Source organism: Apodemus sylvaticus, chromosome 14, assembly GCF_947179515.1.
Source record: "Apodemus sylvaticus chromosome 14, mApoSyl1.1, whole genome shotgun sequence".
Lineage (NCBI taxonomy): Eukaryota > Metazoa > Chordata > Mammalia > Rodentia > Muridae > Apodemus > Apodemus sylvaticus.
Window position 1 is genome coordinate 22,017,133 of NC_067485.1, and position 26,712 is coordinate 22,043,844.

Below are 26,712 nucleotides of genomic sequence, written 5' to 3' on the forward strand. Positions count from 1 at the left end.
CAAGGAGGAGCTGAGATGGAAGTTATTAAAGGAATTGATTAGGGTAATAAAGAACAGGGCAAGAATGAAGTCTAGTAAGTCATCTTTGGGAAGGATCAAGGGACATCACACAAAAGGTCTCACAGAAAGAATAGCTGCTGTGGGGGAGGGGCAGGGGGGAGGGGAAGTAAATTAGGAGGAATTCACATGAAGAAGGATAATCTGGATTTTCTGGCCTAGGCTTAGAATAAAAAAACAAATGTGCTTTGGTTAGCTGGAAGTTGGGATGGAAACCACATGTATCATCATTCTTTTACCTGCAGGCCTGCCTCTCTTGGGTGACAGTATCAGCACAAACAGAACTTCACCACATAGTTTAGGGTCAATAGGAGAGGCCTGACCAGACCAAAAAAAAAAAAAAAAAAAAAAAAAGCATGCAAGAAAGTGTGGGGTGGATGCCATAAAGAGAAAAAACTCTGTGGTCAAACGCGTCTCGTAGTTCAGGATGACATTTCAGTTTGAGATTTTAGAGGTGAAGCCATTCTCAGCTGAATGTGAGTCAGAGTTGAAGAGATCTGTCTTAGTGAGACACCATGACCACAGCAACTCTTCCAAAGGAAAGCCTTTAACTAGAGCTGGCTTACAGTGTCAGAAGTCCATTGTCATCATGGTGTGAAGCATGGCGCACAGGCAGACATGGTGCTGGAGAAGTAGCCGAGAATTCTACATCTGAAGCCACAGCGAGAAGAAAGAGATGTTAAGCTCGGAATGGGCTTTTAGAATTCTCAAACCCACCCCTAACTTCCTAGTCCTTTCAAGTAGTGCGACTCCTGGTGACCAGGTATTCAAATATATGCGCCTGTGGGAGCCATTTTCAGTCAAACCAACATATCACATGCCTGGGGACCTGAGAGATATTAGGATTCTCACTTGTGAATTGTAGCTTGTGCATACAGTGACATAGCAACATTTAGTGTGCTTCAAATCAGACTAATAGTAGCACATGCTGAGCTTTGTAACAGCTGGCTCAGTTCAGGACTTGTTCTAACATGTGCGGCAAAACCACTTTAGCTGCTCTTTGGTAATACCAAGTGATAAAGACTCAAGTTGGATGACAGAACCACCTTTTGCCCTCATGGATCTGACAGACTGATAGAGTTTACAGGATAGAAAGGCAAACGTAGTTTGAATATTACCTAGGAAGTGGGGAACAAACACACTTAAAACAGGGTAATCAACTGGAGGCAGTGGTGTCACTCAGTCTGAGCGGTCCATACTTGCAGGGAAGGAGGAAGAGGACGTTGAGAAAGGGCAAGAACACTGGCAAGAACAAAGGGATGTTTATTTCAAGAATTGAAGCTAAAGATTGAATTTCTTATTCATTGAAAGGACTACAAGTAACTTGGCATCACCGAAGCATATGAGGCGTGGGAAGAAGTGAGGGACAGAGTTGGACACATGGGAGCAGGTGGTGCACGACGGCCTGCCCTGTCGCGCTCGGGACTTTGCAGTCAGACCAGTGATCTCCACAAAGGGATATGAGTGTGTGTGTGTGTGTGTGTGTGCGCGCGAGAGAGAGAGAGAGTTTGTGTGTGTGTGTGTGTGTGTGTGTCTGTGTGCGCACATGTGTGTGCACATACGTACAGCCCGAGTAGCCAGAGGACAACCTGTGGACTCTTTTATTCCCACCTTGTGAATATTGAACTCAGGTCCTCAGGCTTGTCCGCTAGCATCTTTACCTGATTAGCTTTGTTCCTGACTTCTAGAACTTGTCTCATTTTTCTTTCTTTCTGTGATCTTTTCAAATGTTAATTTTGTATGCTGTTTGTTTTTGAGGCAGTTTTTCATGTAATTCAGGCTGGCCTTGAGCTATATCGCTGTTTCTGAACCTCCTGCCTCACTCTGAGTGCTGGGCTTATAGGTTTATATAATGTTGGGGACCAAACTCAGGGTTTTGTGCATTCTAAGGCAGGAACTCTACAAACTGAGCCACATTCTCAATACCAATATCTGTATTTGTAATAAAATTATATACAGAGATTGATATATATGATATGTACATTATTAAATTTGAAAGGCTTATGGTAAAGATTTTTGTTCCTTATGGGAGTATATGCTCAAGGGAGCATAGAGGGTCGTTCGTCTGAGAGAAACAAGTTAGAGAGTTGGTGAACCCAGGGAGTTCTAGTTAGAACTCACAGGGTCAGCTTTCTATTTTGTGGGGTCTCACAGGAGGGTAGGGGGGGAAAAGCAGGGCCAAGAGCTTAGGCGAGCTGCGGGTGCTGGCCTGGGCTGTAATCTCATCGCCTTCGGACGCTGGGGTAAGAGGATTGCTCAGGGCCATGAATAGAGACCAGTCCTGGCGACATAGCAAGAAGCAGTCTCAAGAGTGGGAGAGAATGTTAGGTTAAAGGAAGATTTTTTTTTTTAAATGCATTTGCCTAAAAGGGGAAAAGAGAGGTAGAAAGGTTGATGAAGGTGAGCAGCAGAGACTGTGTCTGGGGTGTGCAATTCTGAAGCAGGGACAGCTGGCAGTCACTGTAACTATCAGAATTGTGACATTTATGGACTTTTTGTACATTCCAAACCACTGGTGAGTGCTACTGAATTTCAGGGAGCCTTTATTAAAACTACACTTAAATGTGATGGGGGAAATTTAAAGATGCCTATGTATTATAAAGCAAACCTATCCTTTATTTTGATTTGTCCACCAAAATGTTAATGTTTCTTGTGCTTTTTAGATGTTTCCCATGCATCTTTGCATCTAGATGACAAGTTCAGAAGGATTTAGTATATTTCCAGCCCAGCCCACCCCCATTTTCAACATCATTTGGTATGGTCCCAGATCGGTGCGTACATCTTTGTATGCCAGAACCCCTGAGAGCTTGCATTTTGCTTTATAGAGGCAGTAGATTCACATGTCTGTCTGCCTAAGCCATCAGAAACATCGGGACACTAAACGGCTCAATACATTGTCTTTGGAGGAGACGCGAACGAGCCTCTGGCTGCAGGCTCAGTCCTTTGTCCTACGTCTCAGAAGATGCACGTGAGAGGGGCTGCCTGGTAACCGGAGGGAGGCTCCCCTTGACCAGTTCTGCTTCTGCCCATCCGCTCAGTTCTTAATCATGTCATCTCCAGGATCCAAGGAAAGTCAGAGGGATCTCTGTAGGTGGAACTCTAGTTCATGTTCTTTCTTAGCTGCTTTTATTTAACCTTTGCATGATATATAGATGAAATATTATTAAAAAGATGAAATTAAATTTAACCTGATTTGAAACCTATAAATACTGTATTTTAGTGAGAGCTTTATTTTCTATGTATTATCAATAAATAATTACTGCTAAATTAATTCCAAGAACAAATATATGTTGCATGGAAATCTAGGAAATTTGCATGTATAATACATACCTTCTCATCTATCAGGTGAAATTTCCCAGACAGACGTTTTTCTGTAGCAGCATTTATTTTAAAAGCTAAAATGCCAGGCAAGTAGTGCCAGTCCATTTCTTATGATTAGAAATCAGAGTTAATTCAGCACCCTCACTGCTAGGGTGTTCATTTTCCAAGCAGAAGATAGCATAGTTAAGTATGTGACCATATCTGGAGACAGAAGAAAGTTAAAGTTAACCCCATGCTACTCTGGGTCCATCTAAGACGGCTGATTCTAAGATGGCTTTCGCAAATGCCTTAATGCTTCATAGAGACTTAAAATGTATATGTATATAGAACCTTAAGAAGTAAGGCACACTCCTTATCACCTGTTAGCTGAAGAGGTGATCTTAAATGTGATGTCTTAAGTATGCATATAGGAGCATATCAACCTGTGGAATTTGCTGAAAACAAAACAAACAAACAAAAAAAAACAAACAAACCTTAAGAATTAGTTCTTATTGTTTTTATCGAGTAATGGGATTCTATCCTTAGAAGCAACTGATGAATAATTTCTATTAGTTACTGCATTTTAAAAACTCCCCATTTGGCCTTTAAGATGGCATATGCTGTAACATGTTTCATGTGTGTATATATAACCCTGTCAGGTAGATGCCTCAAAAGAGTGTGTATGGCTCCAGTCTCTCACTCTGTGTGGCCTTTCTGGTTTTGAGATTCCAGGTTAGCATCAAAGCCAATTGAAGAGTTTTCCTTCCTGTCCCAAGTCTGTCTAGTACTCTAACTTTGTTGTTGTAGTTTAGAAATTGAACTGAGGACCTCAGGTATACAAGCACACACTACCGTCCCAGGCCTGTGCTCAAACATATGAACTGAAGTCCTTACAAAAGTGAAGAATTTATGAAATCGACTCCAATTGGGAGTCCACTGTGTTCTTGCTTATTTGCCTGTGAGTGAATGAGGAAAAGCACATCAGAATGGAGACAGTGAGGGTGCCAGTGCTGCTCGTAGAGACTGCACAACGGCTTGTTCCTCTCAGGCAGGCTTAACATTGGCAGTTCTAAGAGGGATGGTTTAGAGTGGGCATTATTTTAAATTATTAACCTAGAAAATTACTTCTTACAATTTTAATTTGTTTATGAATTCTGCCAAGAATATTAAGTGTCTGCTCTTGGTCTCTTTAACATATGTCAGTATGCATGTGTATTTGTTTTTAAGAAACTTGTTTGTAATGGGGGTAAAGATGTTTGAGGAAAGCATGGAGATTTACATCCTGCCTTTTCATTTTCATTTTGGGGCTCATGCTCACTCGCTCATCTTTCTCTGCACCCCCCACCTTCTCCCCCCTCCCCCCTCAAGACAGGGCTGTGTGGCTCTGGCTGTCCTGGAACTCATTCTGTAGACCAGGCTGGCCTTGAACTCACCCACGACTGCTTCCCAAGTGCCAGGATTAAAGGGGTATGCCACTGCCAAGCTGAGCAGTTTACTTTTCAAACCTAGCTGAGTCTTTATTCTGATACTTTGTCAGATACCATACTATGGTCTGACCTGGAACTCTCTAGGATGATGTTTTACTAAAGAGGAATTGACACTCTGACAGTTTGTTTATGTATTAAAATACATAAAAATAGAGTTTGAAATGAGAGTTGTGACCTTAAATATTATCTTTCAAATTTTTCCAAAGATTATAGACCACTTTTTCATGATCAATAATTACAGCAATAGATCATTTTTGGAACCAATTGGTACAAGCTTTTGTTGCATAACACATTTGATATCTTGAACAAATACAGCCATTCTGTTTCATTACCCTTTGAGTGGAACATAGTATAAACTTGACAGCAAAAATTGTACCTTTCATAAAACTAAATCTGAGCACCACAAAAATGAATTGTGTGGAAATATTGCCTGTCAGGCTTGAAAAGAGGATTTATCTGTTGAATAAAATGCTTTGTGATTTGTCTGAGCTTTTCCGGAGGCTGATGCTAAGAAATTACCTGTGGGCTCCTGTGGACCTTCTGCTGACGCTTTTGAAGGCAGCTGTGGAGTTCCCACTAGCTCAGAAGACTGCTGGCTTCTGTAGAATTCCAGACCAAGGGAGAAGTCGGGCGACAACCAATCTAAGAACCCCTTGGTTCTTCTTCTGTGCCTGTCCTTGCCCAGGAGTGCCCATTGTGTACATATAGGCATGTGAAACAGTGTGCTTCCCTTGGAGGAGTCAGTGGTCACCCTGCAATAGGAGAAATGACTGGGAACACTGGGCTGTGCTGACATATGCCAGCATTCTGTTCTGTCAGTACAGGGTTAACTATTGAAAATACAGAAACACCCCTTCAGGCAGTGTGAAGAAAGGGTTAGCCTTTCAGGGTGCACTTGAGAAACCATGGAGCAAGCGCATTTAAGTACTTTACAGACCTTTCAGAGTACAGCTCTCTGCAGACCTACTGAGGGCCAAGTTAAGTTTTCCTGGTTAATGTCTAACTAGAGAGAGAGACTTTGTGTCTTCTCTGCACCCACTCTTAATTTTTCTAGAAGCCCATCTGAGACCATCTTTAAGAATTGTGATTACTGCCAAAGTTTTGAAGCCATTTTTTTTTCTGCCAAATAGCATGTTGCTACTGCTGTTAAAACAGGGTCTCACTGTAATCCAACCTGTCTTGGAACTCATGGCAGTCCTCCTGCATCAGCCACCCAAGTCATGATTGTTGTCCTCTGCCATCACACCCAGCTAGATTAACTATGAAGTATCATCTCACATTATTAACACTTAAAAAAATGCTTTAATGTAATTGGGAATTTGGATGGTGGTTAATTTGGCTTTATGCTAATGATAGTTACACCATGCTAAGCATCTCTTCATACACAGTATTTTAAACTGTAGTCTTTATGGTGTGTTGTTAGTGTGTGCTGGCCATTAGCTTTTTGATGTGCATGGATTTGTATGTGAGTGCAGTGCCCTCGGATAGCAGAAGGGGGCGTCAGATCCCCAGATGCTGGAGTGAACAGTCATTGTGGGCTCCTTGATATAGATGCTGGGAACCAGCTCAGCCCTGGCCATTGGCTTTTGAGAGAGAATATGCCAGTTCAATCTCTGACTAGCACTCCGTGATCATCAGGCTTGTTTGTTTTGTGACAGGGTCTCATATAGCCCGAGATGAACTCCTGATATATTTGTTTCCACCTGCCAAGTGGTAGGATTACAGGTGTTGTGCCACCACATCTGGGATGGGGACTCATCCCAGGAGAAAACCAGTTCACCTTTTCTCAGTAGCTATTTATTGCCTGTCGCTCTTTGTTTCAACTCTTGGCAAGCTTAAGTCAGCAGGAACCTTGCCGGTGCGCATTGCTCGCAGCGCCTCCTTTAGGGCTTAGGGCCTTGTGAAATTTCTCCTATGTGTGTTGTCATACTGAGTAAATAAGTGTGTGTGTGTGTGTGTGTGTGGTAATAGAATGGTTGTATTTGTTCAAGATATCAAATGTGTTATGCAACAAAAGCTTGTACACACACACATACATGCAGGTAGAGAGCTGAAGTTGGTATCAAGTGTCTTCCTGTATCCATTCCAGTTTCTGTACTGAGTCTGGGTCTCCTGCAGAATCTGGAGCTCACTGACCCAGCGAGCCAACGTGCCCCAGGGACCTGTGTCTGCCTCCCTCCCTCTGAAGTGTCAGAAGTACAAGTGGTGCCACACCTGCTGGACTTTAAATGGGTCCTTTGGTCTGATCATCAGGCTCGTGTGAGCAAGAGCTTCATCCATTGAGCCATCTTTCTAGCTCCTAGCAGGAGTTTTTATTGCTTCTTTGCTGGTTCTGTTGTTTGTGTATTTGGGAAATGCAATGCCAAAATACTTGTTTTAACTGGAAAGTTAGTATAGTGTAAGGAAGCTCTGAAGTCTCTTGTCTGATGACAAGTAATCTGGGAAAATAAGGAGTGATGAGTTGCTTTCTTCTTCACTTCTTAGTTTCTCTGGCAATTAATACTCCTTTTCCAGATATCTGGCTTTGAGCCCTACTAATTACCTTCAGAGGGTTTTGTATTATAAACACAAGTTTTGGTTTCTCAGACCAGTGTTAGGCAGATTTATACCACAGTATCCTTTCTTTGGGTAGGGGAGGATGAGATAGGGACTCTTGATAGAGCTCTGGAGATCTGTGACCCACTTCAAAGACAGTGGGATTGAGAGTGACTGCCTTGTATCTCCTGTCTTCATAAATACTCCTGCACCCTGTCAGGAGACATTTGCCATGTTGTACACAAGTTGTTAATATGACACCTTCTAGTCTGTGTTGAAGCAGATGGCCAAGCATTATGGTCTTGACCCCAGAGCCCAGGCTCTTTCTGCTCCATCGTTCCTTATGGAAAGGAAGGAAGCAGAGTGTTCTGTATTTGTCCTCTGAGTGTTCAATATCCTGGCGCTTCATCATTGGAGCACCTGCAGGGTCCTGTTAGACTGTAATCGCAGCACTTGGAAGACTGAGACAGGGGTAGTGCCATGAATTTGACATCATCCTGGCCTACAGCCTGAACATCACACCAAAATAGTGTGGATAGTTTGGGAAAAGATCATTGTTATTTAGGAGGCTGTTGACCTGGTACAAGAAACAAAGTTATCTTTGGCCTGCAGGAGTTAGAGCCGTTTGAGAGCCTGCTTGTTTGAAATCTCTCAAGATGGTGAGTGGATTAGATTACACAGTGCCTTGGCTTCCACTCTGTCCACTAGAGGGAGGCGCTGGCTCCCAGAGCTCCACGTACCAAGTCATTTGAAGCATCTCCAGTGCTTGCTTTCTTCTCTCTTCAAAATATTTTTGGGGTGTGGGGATTGGAAGCAAGTAGGTTTTTAATCCATATATCCTTTTATATTTTATTTCTTGTTGATTTTTGTCTTAAAACAAGGTCTTCTGTAGCCAAGGTTGGACTCAAGTTCCCTATGTAAGGATGACCTTGGACTGAGCCTTCTTCCCCACTTAAGTGCAAGTGTTGCAGGCGTGCGTCACCCCGCCTCCTCTGTAGACCAAATGCCAGCCTCGGGTGTCGTTCCTAAGGAGCCATCTACCTTGCTTTTTGAGACAAGATCTCTGACTGGGACCTGGAGCTTGCTGATTGGGCTAAGGTGACTGGCCAAGGACCCCAGTCTCATCTGCTTCAGTCTCCCCTGTGCTGGGATTACAAGTGCACACTAGTGTGTCTGGCTTTTTATGTGGGTTCTGGAGATCAAATTCTGGTCCTCATGCTTGCACATATACTTTTACTGAGCAGTTTAATGTTGCAGAAAATATTAAAAAATGAACCTGCCAACTCTCCATCGGGCAGATCCCCCCTCGCCCCTCTCTGGCACACTCCCACCCCACCCCCCCAGCGCCCCTGAGTTCCTCTCTCTACCATGCACCCACTGTCAGCCTTCACATCACAATACCCAGTACCCCGGAAGAATCAAGACTCTTAAAGCTTAACTAACCAATTACATTTATGTATCAATAATATCACAGTTTACAAAATGCCAATACAATAATTTCAGAGCCAATTGATAAATGATAAAAGCTTTATCCCAACATTTCTAACCTTGTGAAATCCTAGCTACTTGTGGTTAGTAAACAGCACGTGCATACACGTCAGCTGCTATCCTGGTTCCTCCTCTGCCTCTGCCTTGAGATGCTCTCTGTCTCCACAACTCTTAGCTCCGCCTCCCTTTTCCCTGTCCAGTCACAGGCCTCCCACTGCCCTAATGAGATTGGACAGGGAAAATCCTGCAACAGTTGTTAATTAGTCTGTATCTTTTGTTTTTGTTTTTTTAAATATAAGGCTACTGATATACACAAAGTGTGTGTATATGCGTGCATGAGAGGGGGGGAGAAGAGAGAGAGAGAGAGAGAGAGAGAGAGAGAGAGAGAGAGAGAGAGCGCTTTGGATCCCCTGGAGCTAAAGTTACTGACAGTTGTAAGCCCTTCAACAGCTATGTGAGGATTTGAACTCTAGTTCTCTGCAAGATCATTATCTGAATTTAAACACAATACGTATTTGTGTAATAGTCTTTCATACTGTGAAGTTGAAGTTTTAAAGTATTAAAACCATGTATCTTCCTCCTTGGACAGGGCAGACAACTGGGAACAATAAAAACAGTGTAGGCAGTGTTAGAAGCAACTGCATGTGCATATATGTGTGCACACACATTTGCATGAACTCTGTTCTGCTCCTGTACTCCAGTGATTAGCACATATTAGGTTCTGGGTACTCAGGGACTAGCTGATGGGCCTATGCATTGCAGGAAATATTAAAATGAATGACAAGTCCCCTTCCTACACCCAGCTACTCTCAGCCCAGGCAGTCTCAACAGCCAGTTCTTACCTCGTGGACACTTTCTCACTCAGAGCTCCAAAAATCTCTCCACCCAGCTCACTAAGCTCCCACTGGCGGGTCACTACCATGCCAGCCCCACGCTTCAAATCCATCCCAGCCTTTTGTGGTGCACATCAGGCAAAACCATGCTTTGCCTCTGCACTTTCTGGGACCCAATCAAGCCACCACCTAGTGAAGAAAAACATCACACAAACTTAGTTCAGAAACAATGGTAACTCAGTCTCTGGGTGCAACAACTAGAATGCTAATCTTGTATGCCATATTAAATCTAAGTCCTCCGGTGGCAAATCCATTAGGATTCACCATAAGGCAGGACACACTAGTAGGTACAGCTTGCCCTTTCACTTTCCAAAAAGCCCCTGACTCTCTCCTGCTTCCTCTCATCCTCAGTCCAACCTGGAAGTCCCACCTACTCACCCAGTGACTGATTCCTTTATTCATTAGGGGATGGTTCACTAGGAGTCACCTGAGTTTGTGACTCATTCCTCATTCCAGACAGCCCCTCCTGGGAAAGTAGAATTAACATCAAAATAAAACAGCACCAAGGCCATCCATCCACTACATCTTTGTGTGTCTGAGTCTGTCTGGTCTTTAAGGATGGACCAGTTTCACCTTTGGGAAGGGGTAGATAAAGTCCTGGAAGCACTTTCCTTCTCTGTCTCCTCCCAGAGTTTTTTCCCTCAACAGCAGTAGTTAAATATTACTAAGTGCATACTTGATGTTAGGGGAGCAAAGCAGACGGAATCCCCGAACTCAGCAGAAGTGCAAGTTCCCGAATGTAAATCCGAGGGCCTTGTGCAGCCTGCACTAAGCTGCTTACTAGGACCAGAGCACCTGCAGAGCCTGGCACAGGTTTTCCATGGACTATGGTTTCTCCTGGGGTTCCCCAACCCTGGGACCCCAGGATTCTCTGAACAAACAGAACTTGGTAGAATGAAAGGGGAGGGAGGAAAGAGACACAGACACTACGTGTGACCCCATCACAGCCTGTTTCCTCTTGTCATGTCTTCTACATGTGCCCAGTGGATGAAGATAGTTTGTGCTGCCAAATCTTGAGATCCATGCCCTGTAAGTCAGAGCCCCACTTGTAAAATCCTTTTGTCAGCAGTTCTGGGATTGAGTGGCTATAGTCGCAGGCCTCTGCCACAGGAAGGCTGTTATCAGTAAGAGTTTTCTTGTTTTTAGGGTCTCTGTCTTCTGCTTGTGATCATGTACAAAAACACTTCATGAAATTTACTATTTTAGTTTAGGCCCAGACTAAACATTTTCTCAAAGAGGTTTCCCTGACCCTTAGTCACTGTTGAAGTAGGTACTCAGCTATCCTAGAATCTGATTTCTACTTTATGCCTAGAGCAGTTAAAGAACATGACCCCGCCTTGATGGACCGTGTCCTCAGCCTTCCCTTCCTTCAGTTGCTTTTGTCAGATATTTGTCATGGTAACCAGAAAAGTGGCTATGCACTCAGGTGTGGTGGGACATGATTATAATCCCAGTACTTGGAGGGAAAAAAATGCAGGAGGATCAAGAGTTCAAGGTCAGCCTTGGCTACATAGCAAGTTGGAGGCCAGCCAGATCCCCCAAGGCCGCCCCCCAATATTGTGTTTCTTCTATGTGAGTTGCTGTCATTTGTTTACAGCATAAGAACATTTCTGCCAATTTGCCCTCCAATTTACCAACTAATCTCCAGGCGGCATGCCCTTCTACACATTCTCCTTTAGTCTGTGCTTAGTTGGAATTCTCAACCTCAAGTCAAAGTTCAAGACATTATTTTAGAAATACAAATTTTAGAAATACTGTATTTGTTTGAGGCTGTATTTTGTCAGTTTGTAGTAACTTTTTTGTTGTTTGGTGGCTGGTTTTTCTTGGTCTTGTTTTTGATGCCGTCTTAAAGTATATCCCAGTTGGTGCTCACTCACTGTATAGTCCCAGAAAGTCTCAAACTCAAGGCAGTCCTGACTCACCTCAGTAGTGCTGGGATTACATATATGAGCTACCACGCTCTGTTCTGACTTAACATTTTGTATGTTATTTCTCATGTGGTACAGGTTTCTGGGCTAACATTGCTCTGGGTAATGGGCAGACTTTTGAGGTGTACACTGCGCTTATGTGGGTCACTGTGATTCCACTGGCCATTGCCCCTTCTGGATGCTGCACTGATCATGTGGGTCACTGTGACAATGTCATTTTCCATTTTATGGAAAGCTGGTAGCCACTTCCTGCTCCCAGTTTTAGCCTTGATGATAATATTTTTGTTCTCTGCCCATGACATGGCATTCAGGCGTTCTGCCAGCTGTCCTGCTCTTTCGTAAGCTACTGCTGTTCACTCGTGCACCATTGCTCCCAAACATCTGACCCGACTGCTTGAAGGCCTCCAAGCACTCGCCTGCGTAACCAGGGTACCCCTTCTTCTGACGTGGGCAGACAGTATGCAGCCCCCATTCTGTGATTGTCACCAACATATACCTTAGATATAAACCTTGGGATGAATGAAAGGCCAGCATGTAGTGCCAGGGAAGAGTTACTGGGTAGGGGCTGGTAGTGACTGTACAACCTATTGGGAAAAGTTACTGGAGTACAGAGGGTAGTGAGCCTGTGGCAGAGGATGAGCAGAGTGCTAACCGTGGTTACAGCACTGGGGTATCCCTTGCTTAGCCACGGGTAGTTGGCAGTGTGCAGTGCCTTTATAGCTGGGGAAGCAATGTTTTACTATAGTTCTATTTCTGAGCTGTGCTCATACAAGTCTTCACTGTCCACAATGTAATGGAGGAGCCAGGCCAAAGCAGAAATGCACAGGGTGAGGTTGTCTCAGGACATCGTTTACATGAGTACTGAGCATCACATTTCACACTCATCTTGTTCACATTGTAGTCCCCTTCCCTTCCTGCCAGGCACTGACGCCTTCATGTTGGCCAGAAGCTCCTGCTATGGTGCCCTCCAGGGCTGCCCTGCTGCCTTCCTTCCTTTTTTCAAAGGTGTCTGTGGTTTCTCCTACATCTACACAGCAGGAAATCCCAGAGAAGAGAAGAAAGCAGGCAGGCAAACCGATGCACATACAGTCCAGATGTCACATAGACATAAGTGACTAGAGTTAGGTTCTGTTTGCTGAAGGTGCCCCAGCATCCAGTTTCTGAGGAAGGCAGCCACAGGGTATGGCATTGCTGGATGGGGCCAGAAGCAAGCCAATTTAACTCTTTCTTGCTATTCTTCTGGAGCCAAAAGCTTCTGGCTTCTGGCCAGACAAGAGGCTAAATTCATTAACTCTTTGTGAGCCAGAGAGAAAAGAAAGGAAGTTGGGGTCACTCTCTCTGTCTGTCTCTCTCTCTCTCTCTCTCTCTCTCTCTCTCTCTCTCTCATGTGTCTCTCTGTCTCTCTCTCTATATATATATCTCTCTCTGCTGCCTCCCCTTGTTGGACCCAACTTACAGGTTTCACCAATTTCACAAGTGCACATGCCTACTTATATACATATCTCTACATATGTATGTATGTACATACAAATAGACAGACATATACATATTTGGTGAATGGAGCAGAGTTCCAACAGCCACACTTTATTTTTTTTTCTCTCAGCCTTTTTATACCTTTTTAGACAAAAGTTCCTTTTTTTTTTTTTTTTTTGGTTTTTTGGATTTGGTTTTTTGAGACAGGGTTTCTCTGTATAGCCCTGGTTGTTCTGGAACTCACTTGGTAGACCAGGCTGGCCTTGAACTCAGAAATCCACCTGCCTCTGCCTCCCAGAGTGCTGGGATTACAGGCATCCGCTACCACCGCCTGGCTTAGACAAAAGTTCCTTATAAAATTACTTCATAGATAAATTTTTACACAAAAGGGGAGTTACAGAAGCACACCCATAGTAAGTTCAAAGCAGTGTCTCCTTCTGTAAGCTCATTATAAGTTCAAAGCAGTAGTTTTACATGACTTTGCTGTCTCTTGATGCATACCTGAGGCCTCATTCTTGATTCTAACTTTATTACATCTTTCTGGCAAAACAACTAAAACTATCTCCTTAAATTTTCTTCCTAAAATTATTTGAATCAAATCAGGAATTATATGAAGTCATGAAACAGCATTAATTTATGAAAGTTCATCTCTTCATGTTGACCTGCAGGAAATTTGACCAATTGTGTGGACTGATGCCCAGAAATCCTTAGGCTGTGTGATAGTGGTGGGAAAGGCATCTCAGCAGCAGGAAGCAGTCCTGGGACAGAGTCTCTGGAGCTGCCTCAGAGTGCTCCCACTGCGGCCCTGCAGAACAGTGGGCCAGCTCCAGGAAACTCACTTGCTTGGCATAGCTTTTCCCAAATGGCTTTTGTCAGGTTTTTGTAGGCTTGGATTTTTCAAAATCTGCTTTAATAAGGGTTCTTCAATGCTTCAACCTCCCTTTGAGCCCACCACCCACCAGAGGTGGTAGAAAATGTCATTATGATGGGTGGGGGGTGGAAGGGAGTGAACCTGTTTAGAAATAGTTCCTTGGGGTGATTCCAGTCTTTGTTGTCAGGATATTGGCAGTTCGATTCACTAGCAAACCACCAAACATGAATCAGCAGTTGTGGCTTCATCTGGAATAAACCCCAAAGCTTCACCGGGTTGGTGTGAGTCTGTGGAAGTGGCAAGAAGCTGCTGGAATATCACGAAAAGTTCTTTGACTAGTTACTTCTATGAAGTTGCAGCACGCAAAAACCAGCGACGCCATGTAAGGCGAACCAATACTAGAGCATGATCAGTGAACACTAGCAAAGCGATACAAGGAGAACCAAAGCATGAGCCTTGTTCCACTATCTGTGGTCACATTTATATTCTTTCTAAACATCATGTGTCCTTTCATGTGTCTGCTTCAGCAAAACATCCTCTCACCTGTGTCTACTTCAGCAAAACATTCTTTCACCTGTCTGCTCCAGTAAATCATCCTTATGACCTGAGTCTCAAAAGAAACAAGAAATTGCCACTTCAGTTGTTGTGGTTTGGTTGGTTTGGTTTTTAAAAACAGGCTTTCTCTGTGTAGCCCTGGCTGTCCTAGAACTTTCTCTATAGTCCAGGCTGGCCTCTAACTCAGATATCTGCCTGTCTCTGCCTCCTAAATGCTGAGATTAAAGGTGTGCATCACCACCACGAGGCTATGTATGTAGAATTCTTAAAAGAACTATTTAACTTCATAATACAAACACACCAGAACAACAACAACAAAGTAAAATGTTAGCTGATTTGATGATGTGTATTTTGTAGAGCTGCTTGGAATTAGGTTGTACTTAAAATGTTCATACGATCTTACGCTTACTGGACTCTTTAATTTTAAAGTTTCTTAATAGCATTGCAGGAGGTTATACCAGAATTATTTTCAAAAATAATAAAGAACCCCGTTTAAAAAACAATATTTGAAGCTACGGGTGGTGGTATGTCCCTATAACCTTAGAGTCCGGGGACTGAGACAGGATTGTGAGGTCAACATGGTTTACATACCAGCTTTCAGGCTAGACAGGGCTCCCTAATGAGACCAAGAAAAACCACATCAAAACAAAACAAAGACACATCTCTACTGCAGAATATACTGAAAAACTGTAAGTCACTATATGGTAAGATATATTGGAATATCATGTATTATACAGAACTTGCATAATATTGGTTATTCTTGCATTGTTATAACCAAAACAAACAAGATTGGGGAAAAAGGTATATTTTTTTCCTTCACATTTTCACAGGGTGCTGTTCTTCATGTGTGTGTGTGTGTGTGTGAGAGAGAGAGAGAGAGAGAGAGACAGAGACAGAGACAGAGAGAGACAGAGACTGTGATAAACACCATTACCAAAAGCAGTTTGGGAAGGACTTCTCGGTCAGGACTCCAGGCTGGAGCCTGGAGGTGAGGAGGTCGGCTGCTCACTGAGCTGCTCTCGTGGCTTACTCAGGCTGCTTTCCTACACAACCCAGGGTCACTTGTCCAGGAGTGGCACCTCCCACAGCAGGCTAGACCGTCCCACATCAATCAGACTTGCCTATTGGCTAATCTAATGAAGGCATCTTCTCAATTTTCCCATTCCCAAATATTTCTAGTTTGTGCCAAGTTGAAAAAAAAAAAAAAAAACTAACCAGCACAATGGGAAGAGAATGTGGCCCCAGAAGAATGTGGGTTGGTGTCAATTGACAGTGTGCTGATAACTTGACTCCTGATAACTTGACTCTGTCAGTTCTGTTGTGCACGTGACTATAATCAAGTCACCTCGCTACAGTGCTGCACACTGTGTGAATGCAGTGAGAGAGAGCAGCGTGCTTTGCGTCTCTAGGCCTTATGTAGGCATATCTCTCTGGGGGTGTGGATGTGCGTCTTTTCTTTTGAAAACTTAATTACTGGTCTTAATTTTATGACACAGGAAATTCCAAGTTGCAATGTTTGAAAACATCTCTAGGCCGGGCGGTGGTGGCGCACATCTGTAATCCCAGCACTCTGGGAGGCAGAGGCAGGCAGATTTCTGAGTTCGAGGCCAGCCTGGTCTACAGAGTGAGTTCCAGAACAGCCAGGGCTACACAGAGAAACCCTGTCTTGAAAAAACCAAAACATCTCCACTGCTTCTGGGAATGGGGAAGATGAGACCCCAGTTCCCATATGTGGTACCAGGACCTGTGGTATCGTGACTTGTTATACACTCTGGGCTGAAGAGTGCTCCTCCTCAGTGAGGGGACGCAGCAGTGTCTGCGGATGGCGCTGGTGGGTGCGCAGGTTTTGTTCCTTTTTAACATTGTCTTGCAGCAAGTGCAGCCTCTCGATGCCACCGACCTCACTGCAGACCACCAGGTGCCTCTGTTGACCTCCTTGTATGGGGTTGAGCAGGCTGCCAGTGCATGAGGCTCCACAGATGGTGTCTCTCGCCCACCCTTCAGTCCTCCTCGGGCTTTTGTAATGGATCTGCTGCGGGCATGGAGGGAAGGACCTGCTGTCACGTACCTACCCCTGAGCCACTCGCTGTTCTGGTTATGTAAACTGCAGCAGCCAGGATAATGAATGTGGAAACACCTTCCATCTGATTCTAGGTGCCATGTTCTCATTTCAAAGACCCCAAATTCTTTCATGTAGCATTAGGGATTAGTTTCTTCCCAACCAAGAGTAAGTAAAAACAGGCAGTAATGGATATGATAGTCACCCAGCCTGTGACCTCCCAGTGATGGGATTTGAAGAGTGAGCCGTGTGCAGACCAAGAGCTGTGCGTCCGGATGCAGCCATGCATGCCCATTTGGGCTTGTCCCTCCATGCGACCACATGGCCTGGACAGCAGACTTCAGTGAGGAGGGGTCTCTGACCATCCATAATAATAAACCTTTACATTGTGTTCCTGTGGCACATAGTTTTGTAAAAGCCAAGACAATAGCCATTTTGTTCAGAATAATTTATAGAAATGTAATGTGTCCCAAAAGTACACCAGAATTCCTATGGCCTGAGTTTAGGAAACTGCATTTGGTGAACAACTGTGGAACTGCTGTGAATTCTGTAGTTTTACAAATGTTACTTGTTCTGACACTTCTAGAACTGGCCTCGTTCTTTACAGCTGCATGGTAGTAAGGATATTCCTTTCACAGCTGCATGTATAAAACTTAGTACTGTTGAGGGGCGCCTGTGTGTGTGTGTGTGTGTGTGTGTGTGTGTGTGTGTGTGTGTGTGTGTGTGTACAGGGCTATGTCTTTATTTTATTTTTTATTTTTAAAGATTTATTTTATATGAGTACACTGTAGCTATCTTCAGACACACCAGAAGAGGGCATCAGATCCCATTACAGATGGTTGGGAGCCACCATGTGATTGCTGGGAATTGAACTCAGGACCTCTGGAAGAGCAGCAGTCAGTGCTCTTAACTGCTGAGCCATCTCTCCAGCCCCAAGGCTATCCCCTCATGTGTGTTTTCCAAATAGGGCAAGACTCTGTAAGAAGTCATATAACTTTCTTTTTGAGAGTGGGTTGGCTTGCCCTGGGGTGTAGCGTATTGATAGAGCTTGCCTGGTTGGTGTGTGTCAGTGCCTAGGGTTCTTCCCAGCACCATAGAAGGTCAGTAAATAAAACAAATGTATTAATTCCCTCATTCTAGTTTTTTTTTTCTCAGATACTGTATAAAACTTTTAAATGCTATTGAAATGCAAGGTTTGGACCTTGAAGTTTTTTAAAATACATATAATATCTTAATTCCAGGAAATTTTTTTTGTAGTATCTCCTATGGGGTAGTTTGTATTCTTTGTGTCTTGTGTTAGGGGCAGGGAAGCAGGAGAAACTTTAGGAATGGGTGAGCACCTTATTGTGAGAGCTGTTGCAGGAAGGAAGTGCAGCTGTAATTAGATAATAAAACCATGGAAGAGATGGTTTCACCTAGAGTAATGTCTTGTATGTCTTATCTTAAAAGTCTTCAGTTTCTGTACAAAGTTTTAGTACAGCTAAATATGTTAAATAAGCCCAGATATGACAAAAAGTAATTAGGGCAGTAGTACCTTCCAGGACCTTTATAAAGTAACATCAGAAACAACAGCTGCTAAAGAACATAGGATGAAGCTGGGACTTGGTAGAGACCAGAAGTATTGCAGGAAGGAGAAGGGAAGGGCTTCAGTTTGAACCCCAGGAAGCAGCTGTGAGCAGAGCCCAGGCTCTCACCCACTGACCATGTATGTGCAGCGAGGCGGCCTCTGGCAGGATGGGCGGCTGCTCCGTGCCATACAGCCCACAGGATGGACCTTCGTCTTAGAGATCACTCCTGTTCACACAGAGGTGTATGCAGATGTTTGCAGTGGCTTTATTCATATAGCTCAAAGCTGAAATCCACCCATCCATCCTTGGGACACCAGTTACGGTTTATTCCCCCAGAAATCTAAGGAGCATGTTTTCGGCTCATGGAGCAGTGTAGATGAGCCCACGGCTGAGAGAGAAAAGCCTTGCAGGTGTCTGTTGCTGTGGCATTTTTATGGCAACAGAAGTCCAGATTTGGAGAAGGGCTCAGCACTTAGGGAAGGCTGACTGATTACAGAAGAACAGCTTGCGGAATTGTCTGATGTGCAGTGAAGTATCTGGACTGGCTGTACAGGCTGTGAGCTGGGAAATCTGTGTGCACACACACCACACACACATGTACACACACATGTGCACACATGTACACGTGGAGTCCAGGGCCCAGTGAGGATCTGAACAAGTTCTGTGAGTTGTGCTATCAGGTTCTTGGCCTTGATATCATGCCATAATTGTGTGGCATTTGAGCATTAGGAGACAGCCCCAGGTCTGTATCTGCCTGCCTGTGGCATTAGACACTTAATCCAGCGCACAGGCACGCTCAGCATTTACTCTGCTGAGTCCACATCACTCAGGATGTACTTTTTTTTTTTTTGCCACCATGCTATGAATCTGAAATTACTTCAAAGTGAAAAACACTAAAAGCTGAATCAAAATTTTGTGAACAGAAAGAAGGAAAACCGGGCTGGAGAGGTTAAGAGCACTGACTGCTCTGCCAGAGTTTCTGAGTTCAATTCCCAGCAACCACATGGAGGCTCACAACCATCTGTAATGGTCTGGGGTGTGTCAAGTCAGCTATAGTGTGCTCATATACATAAAATAAGTAAATCTTAAAAAAGAAAGAGGAAAAGCCAGAACATCCCAAAGAGCAAAAGCAGTTCCTTGGGAACTCCACCTTGTGACCTGGGCTACTCCCACTGCATAGAGATGCAGATGTTCTTCCATGAACCTGTATCACACCCTTTCTTATTATTTATGCTTTTGGTTGTTAAAAAAATGGCCACTTGACACTGACACTGTTGAAACATTTATAAACTATTACATAAGGGCAAGGCATGAAGATGTTAGCTTTCCTCACCTTTTAATGGTCCTGTCATCTGGAAGCTATTTGGTTGTTGAGTGTTGAAGGATTTGTGTATAAGAACTCAGAGGTTTCACAGTTCTCCATAACCCTGCTACATAAATTATAGTTTTCTGAAATGTGTGTTTCCTGACAAAGTGTGATAACATTAGATTGTAGCCAGTACACATTTTAAAAAAGTAATTCTTAAGCTGGGTGGTGGTAGCATGCCCTTAATTGCAACACTCAGGAGGCAGAGGCAGGCCAGGCAGTGGTGGCGCACGCCTTTAATCCCAGCCCTTGGGAGGCAGAGGCAGGCTGATCTCTTATAAGAGTTCAAGGCCAGCCAGGGCTACACAGAGAAACCCATGTCCAAAAGAAAAAAGAAAAAAAATGTAGTCCTTTTTAAAATTACCTTAAATGAAAAATTACTGCCGTTTTTCTCAGCACATATTTAATTCAGTGTGTACTACTTTTCTTTTCATGGTCTAAATTGAGGTGTTTCTAGTCTCTGCCCTGCAGCAGATTTGGGGCCATCTGTGATCAGCACCTCACTGTCTTCTGTCCCAGGGGCTTTTAAAGGTGCTGGACTGCAGAGTGTGGTGAGGCCGCTCCTGAAGTGAGTGTGCTGGTTAGGCTTTGTAAATTTCACATCCATCTGTCCCAGCTGTGCCCTGAGTATTGATTGTGGCCCCTGAGGTGGTGATGGGAGTCTGTGTGTGTTCTGGAGTGATGGTGCTTTTGAGAAGGATGATGGTACTAATGACCCAACAGGAGATGTAGGTGTGGCTTGCTAATGCAGTTAGGGGGCCACTCCAGATGTGTGGGAAATCCACTGTCTTTTTCTGAAGGTTGTTCCTTTTGTTCTTGAGACCATTCCCTGAAACCCTTTTGAGTGTGGTGTCCCCGCCCGAAGTAGGCCAAATGTGCCCCAGGTAACTGCGAATGCAACCTAACACAAAATTTACTTAGAACTTTGCGAGTTTGGTGAGGGTTGGGGCGAGGAGGTAATCTGATTACATGGCTGTCAGGCTTAGATTTCATAGATGACAACATCTTGTCATATGTGTAAAGGTGGGGCAGAGCTGCAGGTTAAACATCTGGGTTGACTTGACTTCTTTCCCAAAACAACAGCCAGAACCGCTTTCCCTTAGGGAGGACTCTGTGGCCAAGAGTCTGCTGTTTGTCAGAGTGAGGCGCTTTTTAATTCATTTTTCTTTCAGGTTTCTCATCTGTGTTGCTTCTTGGCACCACTCAGTGGATGACATCAGGGTGGCTCTTGTCTCCCTGGCAGCCCAGCAGTTGTTTTGCCCATGGAGCTGCCTCCCACCCTGATAACCTTATGTTAAAAAAATTGAACTCTGTGCCCATTAACAACACTCCTTCCCTTGTCCTCCTCCTCCCTCAGTCTACCAGTCTGTGACGTTGTCTACCCCAGAGACTATAATATAGTGAAGAGTAATTAGTCCTCTGGAGACTTGCTTATTTAATAAAATGTTCTTATATAATTAGTATATGATATATATGTGTGTATATAATATAATATAATCATGGTGGAGCATGTATCCAAATTTCCTTCCGTTTTCAGGCTCAATGACTTCAGTATTTGTGTTCTTACTGCATCTGTTAAAGGTTTCCTATCTTTCTGAAACAGAACTGATTGACAAGATATTAAAAAGAATGAACTATCGGCACATTCCTCCAGGAACTCAAATTGCTACCTGTTTTATCATATTTATAAATCAAGATTTAGAAATCAATTATTTATAAATTCAAAAGAATACTTGCTGCTCCTTCAGAGAATGGGATTTCAGTTCCCAGCACCTATACCACTGGCTCACAACTGCCTAAGTGGCTAACTCCCGGAATTTAACACCCTCTTCTCTGTGAGGCTATGCACAGAGGCACACAGACAAGTAAATAATTGATCAGGATGGAACAAGGTGGAGGGTCACCTGAGAAGCCGGCAGTGACTGATGAGTGTCCCTGCCTTGAGCAGGCATTGTGGTGGGAGGTCCCCAGCAGAGAGAACACAGGGGCAAGGGCTCTGTGTGGGAAGCAGTGTGCAGAAGAAGGGGGCCTCTGCCGTCCTCCATGGCAGAGTCAACCTGTCTCCTCCTGCGCCGTCCCTGCTGGAGCTCTCACAACTCCTGCTCTGCTTCCTCAGCTGAACTGGACACAGAGCACACACAGAAGGTCCTGGAGATGGAGCACACCCAGCAACTGAAGCTGAAGGAGCGCCAGAAGTTCTTTGAGGAAGCCTTCCAGCAGGACATGGAGCAGTACCTGTCCACGGGTTACCTGCAGATCGCAGAGAGGCGAGGTGAGCTGCCTACCGAGTGGGGGATGGGGCGGTCCGGTGCTTAGACACTGAATGAACGTGGCTGCCATGATCATGCCTGAGGTGACATTATTTTGCCTCTACCTTACAATTAAAGATGAAATTATATTCATACAGAATTTTGAAAAGTATTTTGTTATTTTGTGGTATTCAGGATCTACCAAGGGTCTTAAACATGCTAGGCAACCACTTGTCTGAGCCAGAAAAAAAAATGTTGTAGGTTAAAAAGGAAAAGAAATGACCTATAATTTTAGTGTGGTCCTTTTCTGTCTGTTGAGTCTATATGTCACTGCTACCACAGTCAACATCGTTATAGTTGACTTCTCAAATGTCATCAGAAAGTTTTCTCCCCAGTGTTAAAACTACTTCTTTTTTCAATTATTTTAGCAATGTTTTTATGTCTACCATTTTATCTGTATAATTTTCCATGAAAATCTTCAATTTTAGCATGTTTTTTCCTTTCAATTAATTTAGAAATGTTTTTAAAGTCAACCAATTTATCCATAGTGTTTTCCATGAAAATTTTTTATTTAAACACTATTTCTATATATTTCTTTGAGAGGCTGGAGATGGAGTCATTGGTAAAATGAGCGATTTTCATGCCTGAAGCTTCCCAGGTGAACCATGGAGGTTGAAAAAAAGAAAGGGCATTTTAAAGGGTGATTGTCTTTATCAGAATAGACTGTAACAGAAAGTCATCCTTTGGTACATGGTTCTAGAACCCCCTCCATGGAGACCAAAATTCCTAGATGCACAAATTTTATATATAAAATGGCATATTGTATATAACCTTCTGTATCCACCCCCCAAACTCTGTCAAGAATCCTTGTGTTACTTAGGTTTGCCACATGTAAGTGCATATTCATAGTTAGTATGTACTATTTAGAGACACTGGGTAGAAAACACTTTCAGACATGTTTAGTACAGATGTGCTATGATAGCCCAAACTGTGTTCTCCACCTGCAGGCATAGAGGGCATGGGTATGGAGAGCCACCTGTATTGTAATAACTTCTCTGGTTGAATTGGTGTTGTGAGGAATAGCATCCAGATTTATAAATGAACACCTTAGGGGTGAAGACACAGGAAGGCTCCATCTTGTCTCCCTTGAAGAACTGCCTCCCCTGAGAGGTACCACCATGGTTTTCCCCCTGGCGGATGCTGTGCAGTACACCCTAGGCAGTTGAGTCTTAGAGTCCTAGGTGTGCCTGCCTCCTGTGACCTGCCTCTCCTCTGTCCCCTTGCTCTCCCTCTCTGCATCTCCTGCGTTCCAGGCCCAACTCCTCACCTGTCACTCTGTTCTTGTCACCAATTGGATGTTCCCGCCCAGAAAGGCTGTGAGAACTTGCTGCCCCAGGACATGCTCACCAAAGCTAGCTTTTAAACTCCTGGTAGGTAGCACAGGATTGAGGTTTAACATTTTTCTCCAGAGTCTGCTTCTTGCCAGTTTAAGCCACTAATATAGAGAAGCCATGGGTTTTCTGAATAGCGCTGTGTTTGGTTACTCAGTCAGTGCCTGCTTCAGCTCCTATGGGACAAAGTGGAAACTTTGTGCTGGTGGTTTGCCAAGTACCAAAATGGGGCAACTATGTAATGCTGTGCCCCTTTAATACAGCGCCTCATGTCATGGTAGCCCCAGGCCTACATTATATTCATGGCTACTTCATAACTGTAATTTTACTACTGTTGAATCAGAGTGTAAATATCTAATATGCATTGGTCTCTAAATCCAGGCTTTAGCTTCACAGCTTCACACAGTGCACAGTGGCCTTGCAGAAACACCTGCCACATGCCTAGTCTCACCTCCTTCCCTTTGTCATGGCTGGAAACCTCATAACCCCCTCTCTGCGACTCCATGCTGCGACACCCCTGACACATTCCTGGCCTCAGCAGCTGTCCTTAGCCATGGAGGGGGAAATCCATCTTTGATTCTAAAGCCAGAACCACATGGCTGAGGCTTCCATGTTCTGCTGATTGTTGGAGATGGAACCTGGTTCTCTCATTCAATTACAAAGTTCACCAGCTTTCTGTTTTCTGTGGTTTCCTTCACTGCCTGAGCTTGGCTGTCCTGGAACTTCCACTGTAGATCAGTCTGTTCTTGAACTCAGTTCTGCAAACCTCTGTCTCCTGAGTGCTGGGATTAAAGGTGTATATCACCATACCTGGCCCCAAACTGCTGTTTAATTTCCTTTCACCTTAGTAAGCTCAGCTGGGTGGTCCTGCCCTGAGACGCTACTCCCTTTATCCCATTTAGCGATGGCTTTTCTTTGTTTATATCCTTGAGCACTGGCTTTAGCTCCTTTCTCCCTCTTGCCCCTTTTCATTATAGAGCTTTATAAGCTTGGCATTAATAACCACACGACATGGTCTGAACTAGGCTCTTCTTGAATCTCGTCTGCAAATGCAATTAATTCAAAACTCTTCAATTTAGCCTCAGACAGATTTTTTTGAACATCGGCAAAATGGAGTCACATTCTTCACCAAAATGTCACAAGAATAATGTCTAGGTCACAAACCTCTCCTCTGAAGTGTCTTGAGCCAGGCCCAACAGTTGAGATCACCCTCAGCAACACTCTTCATGCTCTTACTAGGATGGCCCATTAAGCTTCCCTAAAGCATCCCACTGCTTTTCTAACAGAACGCCCCAAAGTCCAAATTCTACCAAACAAAACCATGGGTAGGACTATCAGAGCAATGCCCTGGTCCCTGGTGCTAACTTCTGTCTTAGCTGGGGTTTTATTGCTGTGTAAAGAGTTGCCAAGCAACTCTTAGAAAGGAAGACATTGTAAGAACTCCTTGCTGCTGAGAAATTTAACTCTGCCCTGTTCACTTCCAGAGCAGCATATCTTGGATGTGTGGTATAAAGCCAGAGGAGGCAAAGATGAAAAGAAAGGGCCCCTCCAATGCGTCTGTATTCTCAAGGAGTCATGACACACAACGTCGTGGGCTGGCGAGCCGAGGCTGATGGTGCTAAGGCAGTCTTCTCTGGCTGCCAAGCCTAGCTCGCTAGCTAGGACCAGGTAGTGCTGCAGTCAGAGGCTCTGAGAAAGGAGAAGGCATACAGTAGGTCCTTGTGGTACAAAGCATTATTCAGTGGATAATCACTGTGGTTTTGAACATCTCAAGAATAATTATCTTCAAGCGACCAGAACATGTTTGAATGTTTCATAATTAAATTATAAAAAGAAACCAGGTAGCCGGGCGGTGGTGGTGCACGCCTGTAATCCCAGCACTTGGGAGGCAGAGGCAAGCAGATTTCTGAGTTCGAGGCCAGCCTGGTCTACAAAGTGAGTTCCAGGACAGCCAGGGCTACACAGAGAAACCCTGTCTCGAAAAAACCAAATCAAAAAAAGAAAAAAAGAAAGAAACCAGACAGATGTTGCCAGTACATGTGTGTTTCAAGCAAGCTAGAACGGAAGGGACTCACAAACAGTAGTCAGGCACCTCAGCCTGGAGTGCTGCTGCAGACGTCCTGCCCAGACCAGCACCCTCCTTCAGGGAGGATCTCATCTCTGTGTGGAGGGAAATGATCCTTGATTAGACCGTCAGTGACCATAAAATGTCTCTCGGGGTGAGCACTTCCATGAGGTCAAAAATAGCAATGGGAGGTTTTCTTCATTTTCAAAGTTTTAATATATTAATTAAAGCCATGGAACATATTATCCAGAAATATGTCAGGAGAGAGTGCAAATTCAGCTGTGAGCTCCAGAGCCTTGGTGACGTTGGAGCAGAAGCAGGCCCTGGAGCAGGCCACCACAGGCCTGCAGTCCGCACCGGAGCAGGCCACCACAGGCCTGCAGTCCACACCGGAGCAGGCCACCACAGGCCTGCAGTTCAAAGTGCACTGTGGCCCGATGGGCCGTGGAAGGTCATGGCTTCTGCCCTTGTCCTCTGCACCCAACACCATCCATCCCTCAGGGAACATCTCTTTTGATTTTATGTGCCTAGGTGACAACCTCTAGGTTTGGATAGATGTCCTGGGGGAAGCCCTGCTCTGCCTGCTGCCTAGTCTCTGGCTCCAAGTTAGGTGTCAAGTTTATAAGGATCTCTGCTGACAGACTAAGGCCCATGGGCTAGGACTGCCTCTACCCCCTAGACTAACATTTCTGGTGTTCAGGTACACTGAGAGAAAGTATAAGGAAAGAATGGGGTGAGTGTGTGCTGTGTGAATGTTCATCTCAGGAGAAAATGCCCTGTGGTTGAGCTCAGTGCCATGCTCACAGCCCAGCTCTGCTAGGGGACTCCTCAGGGGACGTGTGGGGTACTGGAATCATTGTCGTTTTTCACTTTAATTAAAGAAGTATTTGGGGTGTTTTTTAAAAATACATTTCCAGTGACACACCTCTTCCAACACAGATATTCCTCAACAATGTCACACTTCTTAATCCCTACAGCAGCTTACCAACTGGGGACTGAACATAGAAGTATATGATCCTCTGGGGTCCAACCTCACTCAGACCACACCACCATCCAGCTTCATGTCTCTCTCTCTCTTCTTTCTTTCTTTCTTTCTTTCTTTCTCTTTCCTTCCTTCCTTCCCTTTGCTCTGATCAAAAAAAAAACAAAAACAAAAAACCCACACAGCATGGAGTCTGTCTGTGTTGGCCAACTCCTGGGCATTGGGCTTGTTCTGGAGTGTGTACCCAACAACACTCCCGAAAACCAATTTCCCCTTTCCCAGCAGCTATCAATTACAAACAGCTTCTTGGTTAGAGTTGAGACTTTGTGCCCACTTCCTCTGCTCTCTCTGCTGGGTTTTGTCTGGCTTGAACTTAAGCAGGCCTTGTCCATTTCTTTCTCAATCTATGAATTCATATGTGTCTTAGTTCAGTAGTGACCGGAAG

At 44.3% G+C, this 26,712-nt stretch overlaps 1 protein-coding gene across 2 annotated transcripts in view; it reads left to right on the plus strand.

Annotated features, from left to right (window-relative positions):
* Nucleotides 1-26,712, plus strand: part of Dtnbp1 (dystrobrevin binding protein 1) — an 86,017-nt gene that overhangs the window by 55,424 nt on the left and 3,881 nt on the right. For both annotated transcript variants that reach the window (XM_052157279.1, XM_052157280.1), the window contains exon 8: nucleotides 21,697-21,852. In XM_052157279.1, coding sequence (XP_052013239.1) covers nucleotides 21,697-21,852 — 156 coding nt within the window. The remainder of the gene's footprint in view (nucleotides 1-21,696; nucleotides 21,853-26,712) is intronic.